Source organism: Triticum aestivum, chromosome 6B (genome assembly GCF_018294505.1).
Source record: "Triticum aestivum cultivar Chinese Spring chromosome 6B, IWGSC CS RefSeq v2.1, whole genome shotgun sequence".
NCBI classification, from domain to species: Eukaryota; Viridiplantae; Streptophyta; class Magnoliopsida; order Poales; family Poaceae; genus Triticum; species Triticum aestivum.
In genome coordinates, this window is record NC_057810.1 from 606,402,431 (window position 1) to 606,415,902 (window position 13,472).

General features: G+C 38.6%; 1 protein-coding gene across 35 annotated transcripts; it reads right to left on the reverse strand.

Moving 5' to 3' along the window:
• Positions 1–2,034: 2,034 nt before the first annotated feature.
• On the reverse strand, positions 2,035–7,748 carry LOC123138265 (uncharacterized). Of its 35 annotated transcripts, none has more exons than XR_006468934.1 (8): positions 7,142–7,746; positions 5,902–5,990; positions 5,321–5,375; positions 4,812–4,854; positions 4,388–4,585; positions 3,673–3,746; positions 2,976–3,201; positions 2,274–2,883 (listed from the first exon to the last, which is right to left on the reverse strand). XR_006468934.1 is itself a non-coding variant. In XM_044558205.1 (5 exons), the coding sequence occupies exons 1-5, from the start codon at positions 7,506–7,508 to the stop codon at positions 4,456–4,458; spliced, it is 684 nt and encodes a 227-aa protein (XP_044414140.1). In that variant the 5' UTR covers positions 7,509–7,746; the 3' UTR covers positions 3,400–4,455. The 35 variants fall into 35 exon arrangements, 1 of the variants encoding a protein (XP_044414140.1); XR_006468936.1 differs by having other exon boundaries at positions 2,976–3,209; XR_006468931.1 differs by lacking the exon at positions 2,976–3,201 and adding an exon at positions 3,897–4,088 and having other exon boundaries at positions 7,142–7,745.
• Between the last annotated feature and the right edge of the window lie 5,724 nt (positions 7,749–13,472).

A 13,472-nucleotide genomic window follows, 5' to 3' on the forward strand; every position in this document is an offset into this window, starting at 1 on the left:
ATTGGTAAAATGTTGACTATGTATTAAAAATGTTAGTCTTGTATTTAAAAATGTTAATCAAGCATTGAAAAATGTAAAATAATATGTATATAAAAAATGTTGACTATGTATTGAAAAATGTTAAATTTGTATTGGAAAAATGTTATATGTGCATTAGAAAAATATTGTTGACATATAAAAAAATGTAGAATGAAAAGCAAAAGAAACAAAGGAAACCAAAAAATTGAAACCGAAAAAGAAACAAAACAAACCAAAAGAACAAGATAAATTAAAAATAAAATCGAAGAAACAAATGAAATAAATGATAAAACACAGGAAATAAAAAATAAAAAAACAAAAGAAAACCGAATAAAACAGAAGACAATGGAGATAGAAAAAACCAGGACACCAGTGTAAAACCAGATATTTTCATTATAGTAGGTTGCGCCCAAGTTGTTTAACATAAATTTGATGTTGGCTCAGTGGCTATTTAAAATGAAGAAAGAACTACATCAAAACCCAAAAAATAACAACATGAACGAAAAAAAGAAAAAAAGAGAAATAAAAGAAAACTCAGGACTTTATCCTCAAGTAGGGTACGCCTCCTGTCTATCCAAGAACACTACAGTGACGCAGTGGCTAGCTGCATCAGGCAGGGGAACTCCTATACGGCGCTGCAGGCGCCCGTTCGTGCTCCTGGCGCCTGCAGCGCCCCGCGCTGGGCCAGCCCATGAAATGCCAATCTTAGCGAATGCAAAAGCTCACAAAAAAAACGCGATTTTTTTTGCTATATACAGGTTTCCAACTCACCACGTTGAGTTCACGTACAGTTACCACCAACCACACGAGCTACTTGCTTTCTATGATTATTAACAGAGACAAATGCTTAATAACAATGCTGCAGCGCTGTTTCACTGCAAAAGCCTATCGCACAACTTAATTTTTTTGAATAAAGAATACATCAATTTGAAAAGGCATTCATATAATCCATGAACTGAAAGGATAAGTTCACAAAAATGGAAAAAAGTTTGCGAATTCAAAAAAAGTTCATCGGATTAGAAAAAAGTTCATCAAATTTGAAAAAAGTTCGTGAATATGAAAAAAAGTTCATCGAATTTGAAAAAAGTTCATGGAACTTGAAAAAAAATTCATCAAATTTGAAAATTTTCATAGATTTTTTAAAAAAATGTTCATTGAATTTCAGAAAAAGTTCATCGAATTTGAAAAAGTTCATCAAAATTCAAAAAAGTTCATCGGATTTGAAGAAAAGTTCAACAATTTATAAAAAGTTCTGAAATTTTTAAAGTTCAGAAATGTTTAAAAAAATTCAGGAATTAAAAAAAGCGCGCAATAAATAAATCAAAAAAGATGAGGAAAAGGGAAAAAGAATACACCAAGCTGGAAAACGAAAGAAAAAGCGAAAAGTGATCAATCTTTACAGTCACTAGCACAATGCCCGTGCGTTGCAACGGGGGTATAATAAATATTCTACTGATTCAACACCTATTGTATCAAACATATACCTTTAGCATTCTCGTCTTTTCCTTCATTCGTCCACTATCTCCACCTTTCCAATCCAAACATGTCTTGACATATGTTTTCCACTTGTTCTTCCGAAGAAAAGCGCTATTGCATACTTATGTATCTTTTTTTAGGGTTTCATACAAAGGTATCAAGATGATGAAACTTTTATTAACCATGAGCCATCATTAGAAAATGTTTCATGGAAAGCTGAGGACAATGCAAGCCATTAGCATGTTAATTTCATCGAATCGCTTCATGAGCCAACAGAGCTAGAGCTCCGTCTCTTCAATAACCATGGCCTCTGTTGCCTTGCAAGGTTAATCATCCCTAGAAGCCAGTGTCCATATCCCATCAACATCATACTTCTTTGTCTTCCCTTTAAAATTTTCTGGTTTTTGTTTGAGAGGAAATAAATTGTGCCCAATATTTTCATTAGATTTATTATTCACAACGAAATTTTATGTCGTAATGCTAATCTGTACATCGGGTCCATTTATGGAGCCTGTACATGAGAACAATGCCATCTTGATGTGCGTCAAGGTAATTCTTCATCAAAAAAATAATCCACCCAGATATTTCGTTAGATACAACTAAAAAGCAGAATTCACGTTCTTTCCCTCTCTCAAATGCCATCCGGCAAGGAAAAGCATCAATGGCAAGAACATCACGATAAACATTTAGTGTACCACAGAACCCTGCAAAAATTACCGCTATGTTTCAGAATCATTGGAGAATTTGAAGAAAATAAATACTTCCAGTACAAAACAAAATTTAGTAAGATACGAGACATTATTTAAATTCAAAGAGTACAAGAATAATTTGACCAGATTCAAACTCAAATCTTGCAGAGAATATTCTAATTCAAAGGATACAAAAAGTAAATGGACAAAATCTACCAAGAAGTGGTGCCACATGTGTCTACTGCCACTGCTGGAAATGCTCCAAGTATGGTCAGTATCAGTGGGAATGCCTAGTTCTAAATAAGGGAACTATAATTTGAACAACAGCAGGTCCCAGAACCACACCTCAAGCAACATGTCGTAGCCCATATAGCTCCTCGTCCTCTGTAGTGTAAAGATCCCAATCTCATTCTCACTAATCTATCCATGACAATGAACTGACATAAGTTTTAGCATGCCAAGGAAAGGAGATGGTAGCATTTGGTTTTGCCAGGGTAGGGAGGAGCTCGAACAGAAAAAGGAGCCGGTGGAGATAGCTTAGCCTTCCATGCAAAAATAACACGTCAGAAGGCTGGGAGGAGATCGTGTGCGGACGGCCAGGGTGTTTGCTCGAGCGAGCTGATGGCCGACAGCTGTGCTCGAGTGCAGACGGAGCGCTGAGCTCGAGTTTGATGGGAAGCAGCATAGCTGGGACAAATGCCTACATCAGTAAAAAAAATGTAAAAACTTCTCATAATTGCAGTCATCCATGAGAACAAAATTTTGCTAATTCACGAAGCTCATAGTCAGGACCTTAGAGGCATTATTCTCGTCTTGTTAGTGTGCTACATATCCATAGTCAGAACTCGTAAGTTGTAGTACCGTTATATGCTTGGACATGCATTTTTGAGATAGATTATTGCTTGTTTCATGGACTCATGGAATCAGAGTATCATAGTATCATTAGCAATGACAAGGAAGAGCTCCCAAATTAAGTAGAAGATTGCTTCATCCCTTCTTGAATGCCTTTTCAGAGAACCTGACAAACTAACATGGCACTACTTAAGCCACCTAACATCCAAAATTACAGAACCAAAAAGATGCAGTATGCTCATTTCCTGATGATTTAAAATAAAACAGATGTGCCTATAATAACATAAGTAGGCTCCACTTTTTCCCAAACCACGATGTTGGGACAGGAATAAGAGTATCACTCAACTCAAGCAAGTGCCACGCAAAGCAACCAGTGAATATCATTTAAGCTAGCTGATAATGACAAGCTATGTTGTATGAATATGATGTTAGTATACTTCAGCCATCATTGAATAAGCAACGAGCATCATAATAGCAACTTCACGATTAGTATAGTGTCCGATAAGAATGCCAAATTAGAGGAACAATTCATAAGTGCTTTAGTTGGCAAAACAATTTTATTTTGACTTGGATCCATCGACGAGAATTCAAGATGTCGTGGAAAACGCTTTGCTGCAGATCAGACTGAAGGAAGCACCTGAGCTGGCCACTGAGTCTTCAGGGAGAGTAAGCGTCAGCGGCTCCACATCGTTGGAGAAATAATCTTCAAACCTAAGTTACACCATTGATAAAAACAGTTGTGAGTAACATGAAACCTAAGATTCAGAGAGATCTATGAAGCCATAGTCAAAGGAAAATATTTCTGCTGCAATATTTTTGTAAAGCAAGTAAGTCGAGTCATGTAAAATGAAGCAGATGTACCTGGCTCAGTGATGCACTATCTCATATAGTAGAACGCCCGTGCGTTGCTACGGGCTATAATACATAAATATGAATCGAACAAATGAATAAGATCATCTTTAAGGTCGAAACTCATTTCTTGCTCGTATGTCCGGATGGACATCAAACAGACGCCAAACGGGGGTGTCCAACAAGATGAAGACCAATGTTGTCCTAATTGTAGTAGAAAAATTCTTTGAATCAAAGAGGCCCTGAGTAGCAGAAAGAATGATATAGCGCAGAGTTTGTTTGGGACAACCAAAATAAATAGTACACCATCTAACGCCACTCTTTTTTGTATAACATGTTCTAAATAAATACTACTTCGTCCCACAATATAAGACGGAGGGAGGGAGTACCAGCTAAATTCTCAATACAAGTACACATATACACACTATGGAGTACTAATGCATGATGCGAATTGAGATATTCTTGAGCTACCTTCATTTACATCAATTAAGAAAGCACCATACCTTACGGTTGGTAAATGGAATTGCCATCTTACAGACGGGAAAAAACCATATGAAAATGCCTTTGATACTTAGTGGTAGGCCACCAGAGAACCTAGTGCTTCCCGGCCCCAAAATTCGACCTTGAGACTTCTCTTGCTACCAAAAGAGAAGCAAGCTTTGGCAGGAGCAGCGACAGAAGGTGAATTAGTCAACATCTTGCTGTTGAGGAAAATGAAACATGATTTATAAGAAGGAAGCAGCAACTGCAAATGTTGGCCAAAGAAAGCAAGGCATAGAAGGAACAACAACTACGTCTTCTTAGGATTGTTGACATCTTAGTTTCCAAGAGTTGCTTAATCAGCGAGTGAGAATATAATAAATCTTAGCTAGGATGTTGCACAAAGGAAACAACACATAAAGGCAAGGACGGAGCACCCAGTCGCACCTAGTTGCAGCTAAAGTCACTTCCTTTGCAAGCGTTGGCATCGCTTCAAAATAACATGAGGAAAGAAAAAATAATGGTAAGTCGAAGTGTATCCTTAGTAATGTACAAAAAAAATTGACAGACAACCAACATCAAACAAAAGGTGCAAGTGAAGGAAGCATTTCCTGCTCAATTCATATGATATAGCAAAACAAAATATTTAGTAGTGTGGGTAAGGTGAGAGAAGCTCATCATACAGAATAAAAAGGCATAGGAAATTTCATCCACACATAGCTATGTGTAGAAATCGTTTTGCGGCAGAAGTAAAAGGAAACAGAGGAAAATGCAAGGAGGGAACAAAACCATTTTGTGTGATTTTATGGTCAAAATATGGTCCTAACCACAGAAAAAACAAAATAGAGCAATGGTTGATATATATTTCAAAGTTACCTTCAACTTCCTCCTTATAAGTATCCACTCTCTGCTCGCAAAACAACAGAAATTCCTACAGATTTATGGTTGAGTAGTACCTCGGTAATCAGCTAGAAACTTTTCGGCTAACTCATCCTTCTGGTTTGCCATTTCCTGAAAATTAAGAGATAGATTTAGGTGTTTATAAAAAAAAGCAAACTTGACTTTCCAAACTGAAGAAAAATAAATAATAAAAATATATAGGCACCTTAATCAAACAATTGCTAAGAAAAAGAAAGGAAATTAGATTGTTATTCACTCTTAGGTACCTGCTATATCTTTTAGTTTGCATGTAACAATATCATATGTTCCCTTTGGTTGTGTCACCGACAAAGAAAATAAAACATCGTCTCTGCTTATTGGAATTTCTGGGGTCAGACATCATAAGAGTCCATTTCTAAATTCAATGGGTCCTTGGGATTCAACTATTGCCTAGATTATTATTTATCAGAAGTCCTTGGCTAAAAGAAGAGCCCGGTGCACAATTGAGAAGACATCAGAATGTGTTGGAAAAACATTATTCAGATGATCCTGTTGAACGAGCACCAACAGCCAGCATCCTTCATGTCACTCGATCTACGACCAGACAAGATAAAAAAGAAACTTCATTCTCTTCCCAGCTCATCACTAAAGTGTGCACCTTGCCATAGCTCTTTGTAGGTGGAGTAGACTGTAAGTGCTGATGGTATTTACCAACAATGATGCTGTTGTTGAGCTCATCACCAGTATCTGCAAAAGAAATGGCAAAGGTACATATGTTTTTGCACGGAAAGGTAAATTGATGACTAAAAAACCATAAGCAACATGCATCAGATAGTTGAAGGCAAGAAAAGGAAGGAATTCGATCGGCTCACATGAATACACCTTCGCTAAAACCAGCAAAAGAAAGACAATGAATGAATCCTAATGCTTACCGATCAGATGCATTACGCCAGCGAAGATATCAACAAAAAAAGAGATCTGCAGTTCATATTAATACAAAGAAAATATACTACAGGAAAACAGTGCTCCCGTAGGTGGCTTGCTGACCATGTACACAGGCTGTCTAAAGTCATATTTCACATGAGCTTCCCTATAAGTTTCATGCAGTACATAAGATACTGAGATCAGCTAACCACCAATGGGGGGATAGTTTTCTGCCTGAGGGTTGTGCTGTTGTGCATATCTCATAGGTGACTCACTTCCCCTGCTGGCTCTTCAGATTGTCATGCACTGGTTTGTTTGTTATCCCAGTTGGCCGCTGGTGCCACAAGAACTGTGTATCTAAGTCATAAGGTTATATAAATGAAAAGGAATTACTTTAGATAACTAAGTTAATATGTGTTTTTTATTAAAAAATTATGTACAGAAAGTCCAAATCAAATCCACATACAAGTTACTGATGATTAGAAGTAATACCGTTTAGCCGACTATGTACAGAAAGTCCAAATCAAATCCACATACAAGTCCAATGTAGTTTGTACTATTAATTAACACAACCAAGTTATGGGTTAAAAAAATGCAGTGTTAAATACTTTTGCATATCATCCATATAAAAAACAGAAAAATGCTAGCTCTAAAAACTGTTTAAATGGAACCAGCGTGTCAGAGCCCTGAGATAAACAGATCTCAAAAAAAAAACTCCATACGTTATCAGCTGTATGATCTAGCTAGGTGTGCAAATAGGTTTTAAAGAAACTCACAGGAACAATCTTGGAGAGCATGTGTAGAATTGTAGATAGTCAGTCAAATTAAAAACTAAGGCCGTAGCATGGAACAGTTAATCCGAAAGACCCGCAATTCCAATGCACAAACATTCAGATGCGTGTTCAGGAAGATGACAAAAAGCACGAACATGACATCTCCTAGCTAGCTAATGTACAATGATAGATCATACATACTTGGCTCCGGTGAAGAGGAAGGCAGCGGGGTATGACCGATCATACATACATGCTGGAAGCGAGTCAGGCAAACCGTCGAACGGCTGGGAGGTGGTCCTGACGGCCCTAGACTCAGGCCGGAGCAGGCGAAGGCTGAAGCATGGCCGGTCACCGCGGACGGCACGGCCTGCCCTGGACTCGGATGGGGATCGGGCAGGTGCCGATCTGATCTTGCGTTGAGTACTGGAGGCCGCATTCGGTCGTCCTGCAACCGCCGTCCGCGGCCGTGTCGACACAGGCCCAAGCGCAGCGGTACTTGGGCTTGCAGATCTCGCGATCGATGACGCGCTGCATCACCACCACCAGCACACAGAGGAGGGTAAAGCATGGCTGGCGGAGGAGTCCGAAGGGATCGCTGACGGCGAAGGTTCGGCGGCGCAGGATCGAGGGCGCTTGATGTGCGAGCGAGGGCGGCGGCGAAGGGATCTGGATGGGGATCGAGGGCACTCTGAACCCCTCGCTCGCTAGTCGTCGATTTTTTTGTAGGCTTTTTTTCGTAGGTTTTTTTCTCATGGTTTTTTCGTTCTAGCGCTCGCTCCCTCCCTAGCTCTGATCGCCTCGCTCCTTCCTAACGTGGGTTTTGGTGGGTTTTTTTATCGATGGGATGGTTACGTGCGGGGAGGTGGGAGGTGGGAGGTGGGAGTGAGGACGAAAAAAAACCGAACGAAAATGGTGGGACGAAAATAAAACGCGGAACGCGACCTACCAACTGAGACATTAGAAGTAGAGATGAGTGGATAGCCTACAACGGGAAGGTTGCAAGTTCGATTCCCCAGCAGCACTCTTTTTTGACCTTTCACCTTTCCAAAAGCAGGAAAAGCAAGAAGGAAAAAATAGAATGGGCCGGCCCAGTTTGGACTGCTGCAGGCGCCCGTTTGCAAATTGCACTGTAACAGGCGCCTGTAGCGCCAAATAGGAAATCCCCACTATACGAATGACCTGGGATCGAATCCCCTAGCAAAATAGACAGACGTGCATTATTTCTGGGCCGAGCCAACCTTAGCGCGATGGTATGTGCCCTTTTTTTTGGTTGGTTATCTATTTTTTGGGGTCTAGTTTTTTACTTTTAGATTTAATATTTCTACCAACTTCAATACAATATGGAACAAAATGTACATACATTAAATATGTTCTAGAGTTTTTAGAAAAAAACGGAATTTAAGAATGTTCATAAATTATTATTTTTTGAAAAGCTTTGAAAATTTTCACAAGCTTAGATCTATTCATGAACATTTTTTTTGCAAGTTTGCAAAATGTTCCAAAGCTAAATAAGGTTCATGAGTTCTGTAAATATTCGCTATTTTGCATAAAATTAACAATTAAGAACATCACTAAGAGTAGAATGTTTTGAGTAGATATAATAAAACTATGTGTGACATGGTGAGATCAAAGATGACATCACTCAATTTGTGAATATACTTTTTAATATGATGCTTTAGAGACTGTGATTTTTACACTGAAAAGCAGCGCCATCAAATCTGTTGAAATGACACCCTATAAGATATGGAATGGTATGAGTACTACTCTGTTAGTTATCCCAAATAGTTGGGTATTCCTTTATCACTACGACAAGGCAAAGTGTTTTGCCACAGAATGCAGGAAGTTTGGAAGAAAAAAATTTCTGCAAAATAGTGAGTAGGAGGACAATGCAACTCGATGGGATTACATAATCTTCATAATTAGGTCAAAGAAAAGAAAATCTAGAATTAGTTCTAGAATTTCATACCGTGATTGATATGGAAGTCTCTACATAAGGTGTAGTGATTTCGGTTGAACTTGCAGCTGAACTATATAGGTTGGGCAAATTCGTGTAGACCTGCATGGTGTGCAGACGAAATATTGTTGAACAAACAATGAACCTATCATTTAGAGAGAAGTGTTGATGGAACCTGGCTCCGGTATTAGCTATATGCCAAAATAATCCAGATAGTATCCATATACATATTTCAAGTTTAGAACTTGAGGAACCCTCTGTAAGATTTAGAGTCTAAAGTATAGTAATGGATATATAGACTGACAAAGATAAAAGTGTTTTATAAAGCTTGACTTGTTACAAATAGTTTATGACAAGATCAATGAGTTGATTATGACGAGATTGTCTCATCATAGCAATACTTAAAGTCAGTTCGGGTTAAACTAGCAATTACTAAATATTTATATTATGAGATACTACCTTCGTCCGGGATTAGAAGTCCCCAGAGCCACCGAGCCCCGTACAAAATTAATAGGCCGCTTGCAGAGCTCTGCTCCTTTTTATTGGTCCGTGCCTCTAATAGTAAATGCAAGCCAAGCATGCAGCGGTCGTTCCAGCTTTCAAGCTCCTGCATGCAGCTACAGTAAACAACGCAACCAATGCATGCACTCCTTTTTCTAAGGCAGCTGTGGGGCATGCGCTGCAATTACGCTTGGGAAGTTAGTAGCCAGAGAATAAATAGGAAACAAAGCCCTCTGGTTGGTTAGACTAGCAACAACTTTTGAGGAACCTCGAGCAGAGCACGTCTTGGTCTTGATGATTTGGGTTAGGGGACTTTTAAACCCGAACGGAGGTAGTACAATAGATGGATGTCAAAATTATTCCCATGAGATGGAGATAGAACCAAGGTTGTATATTCGATACGGTCCGAAGGTAATTTTGTCAATCCAGAGGATGCTAGTAAATGTGCAAACTTCAAGAGATCCTATAATGAATTGAAGCAAGCAAAGTGGAGTTGAAATCCTCCGATGAAATGGTCAAATAATTGATTTCATCGAGGAAAGCGAAGATGCTTGTATTTGCAAGAAAGTAAGCGGGAGCATGATAATATTTCTAAACACTATATGTGCATGACACATTGTTGATTGGAAATTATATAAATTTCTTGACACGAATTAAGGCTTCATTGAAACTAGTTTATCAGTAAAGTACTTAGGCAATATATAGTCCTGGTATTAGTCATAATGATCTATGGAGATAGTAGTGCCTAATCTGTCTTAGCCAAAATACATATTGACTATCTTAAAAAAATACATATTGATAGAATACTAAATCAATTTAGTATAAAATACGCAAGAAGAGTTTCTTGTCAAAGTCACATGGGAGGAGTTTTAAGCAAGAATCGGTGTCCTGAAAACTGATAAACGAAATACATGATTTCAATCATTCTTTCTTGTGTTAAATATGTTCCATGGTATGTAAAACAACCAGATATGCCTAGTACTCCAAGTAAGCTATGAGTAATAAAGTTACCAAAATGACCAAATTGTTAATCATATGACAATAGTGCAAATGTCATTAAGTACTAATGACATGTTTCTCACATACGGAGAAAATGAAGAGATTATTGTAAGGAGTGACATCAATACAGGCTCGTTGTAAGTAAGTACATCGATAAAATCTTCATCAATGCTCCAAGCGATTTTCAGTTTCAATTAAATGATTAATGGTGGCACAATAAGTTGGAATTGGTCCAAGAAAGTTACTGTTGTGAATTCTATAACAGAAGGCTGAGTATATTGTCGCTTTATAAGCAACAATGCTTTATACCCAACAATAGAGGATGATAATCAAAGGTTCATTTATGAACTTGCTATGGTTTCTAGATGATTGTTGATACGTCTCCATCGTATCTACTTCTATAAACTCTTTTTCCCTTGTTGTGGACTCTAATTTGCATGATTTGAATGGAACTAACCCGGACTGGCGTTGTTTTCAGCAGAATTGCCATGGTGTTATTTTTGTGCAGAAATCAAAGTTCTCGGATTGACCTGAAAATTTATAGAGAATTTTTGTCGAAAATATAAAAAATACTGGCGCAAAAAGATACCAGAGGGGGCCACCCGAGGCCACAAGCCCTGGGGCGTGATGACCCACAAGTATGGGGGATCAATTGTAGTCCTTTTGATAAGTAAGAGTGTCGAACCCAACGAGGAGCAAAAGGAAATGACAAATGATTTTCAGCAAGGTATTCTCTGCAAGCACTAAAATTATAAGTAATGAGTAGTTTGATAGCAAGATAATTTGTAATAGGCAAGTAACGGTAAGAGTAACAAAAGTGCAGCAAGGTAGCCCAATCCTTTTGAGGCAAAGGACAGGCCAAAACGGTCTCTTATGATAAGCAATCGTTCTTGAGCGTACACGGGAATTTCATCTAGTCACTTTCATCATTGGTTTGATTTGTGTTCGCTACTTTGATAATTTGATATGTGGGTGGACCGGTGCTTAGGTGTTGTTCTTACTTGAACAAACCTCCTACTTATGATTAACCCCCTCGCAACTATGAGAAAAGTATTAAGAATAAATTCTAACCATAGCATTAAACTTTTGGGTCCAAATCAGTCCCTTACGGAATATCGCATAAACTAGGGTTTAAGCTTCTACCAGTCTCACAACCCATCATCTAATAACTACTCCACAATGCATTCCCTTAGGACCAAATATGGTGAAGTGGCATGTAGTTGACGTTCACATGACACCACTAAGGGAATCACAACATACATACCATCAAAATATCGAACACATATAAAATTCACATGATTACTTGCAACAAGATTTCTCCCGTGACCTCAAGAACAAAAGTAACTACTCACAAATGATAAGCATGCTCAAGATCAGAGGGGTATTAAATACATATTGGATCTGAACATATAATCTTCCACCAAATAAACCATATAGTAATCAACTACAAGATGTAATCAACACTACTAGTCATCCACAAGTACTAACTATAGTTCCGGTACAAAGATTGAACACAAGAGATGAACTAGGGTTTGAGAGGAGATGGTGCTGTTGAAGATGTTGATGGATATTGCCCTCCCCAAGATGGGAGAGTTGCTGGCGATGATGATGACGATGATTTCCCCCTCCGGGAGGGAAGTTCCCCCGGCGGAATCGCTCCGCCGGAGGGCAAAAGTGCTCCTACCCAAGTTCCACCTCGAGATGGCGGCACTTCATCCCGAAAGTCCTTCCTTATTTTTTCTAGGTCAAAATGACTTTATACTAGAAGAGGGGCACCGGAGGTGGGCCGAGGAGGGCACAACCCACCAGGGCGCGCCTGGGCTCCCTGGCATGCCCAGGTGGGTTGTGCCCACCTGGTGGGGCCCCTCTGGTACTTATTGGCTCCAATATTTCTTATATATTCCATAAAAGTTCCCCGTAAAGTTTCAACTCATTTGGAGTTGTGCAGAATAGGTAGCCTGACGTAGCTTTTTCAGGTAATTCCAGCTGCCGATATTCTCCCTCTTTATGTGTACCTTGCATATTATGAGAGAAAAGGCAATAGAAATACTCCAAAAAGCATTATTATACATAAAAAATATATAAATAAAAGTAGGTAAACATGATGCAAAATGGACGTATCAACTCCCCTAAGCTTAGACCTCGCTTGTCCTCAAGCGAAAATCGAAATCAAAAGACATGTCCACATGCTTAGAGAGAGAGAGAGGTGTCGGTAAAAACAAAATACGGACACAGAAGCATCATGTATATTATTATAACAACAACAAACTTTAACATAAAACTTTATCATAGAACTTTTATCATAGACTTTTCATGAATAAGTAACAATTCATCACAACATCGAAGTATAAAGCATAAACTCTATTGAAAACCAACAAACTATGTTCTCAGCCAATTTTGCAACTACAATTCATCATCTTTTCAGGAAGGGTCACGTATCGGAGCCTTGTTGGCAAGTCCACATACTCAACCATCATATAGTCTTCTATGATTGCTAACACTCACCTCATACACATGAGAAAAAAGTTTCAACTGGACACATAGAAAGATAGGGGCTTATTGTTTTTGGCACCCAACATACGCACCTCAAGGCTGATGTCAACAGTAATAACTCATGCTACCAATATCCAACTAGATATATATGCCTATATCTTTCCTCACCACATGATGCTTGCCAAAATAGAAAATAAAAAGGAATAGAGAGAAAAACTTTGACTCTTGCATGAAAGTAAATACATAAAAGTAAAAACATAGGCCCTTCACAGAGGAAAGCAGAGGTTTCCATGCTTTTATTCGTTTGTATGCTCAATCTCTTAGGCAAAAGAACGTCACGTTATATTGGCCCTTATGATAGCAACCTTTATTATGCAATCTGTCGCTTTTATTCTTTGCCATCACAAGTTCGTACAACGCTCAATTTTCTCTTACACTAAATGATCCAACACTTTTAGAAGCAAACTTTGTTGCCTTATTGCACCGATGACAACTTACTTGAAGGATCTTACTCAATCCATAGGTAGGTATGGTGGACTCTCAAAACAAGATTTGGGTTTAAGGTTTTTTTGATGCACAAGTAGT

Excerpts from the sequence above, each read along its gene's own strand:
- LOC123138265 (XM_044558205.1), bottom strand. The coding sequence starts at position 7,508 with ATGCTTTACCCTCCTCTGTGTGCTGGTGGTGGTGATGCAGCGCGTCAT. Across the intron at positions 4,855-5,320 it reads GTTTCTAGCTGATTACCGAG|CGATGCCAACGCTTGCAAAG; the intron begins GTACTACTCAAC and ends GTTATTTTGAAG. Across the intron at positions 4,586-4,811 it reads GTGACTTTAGCTGCAACTAG|CAAGATGTTGACTAATTCAC; the intron begins GTGCGACTGGGT and ends TTTCCTCAACAG.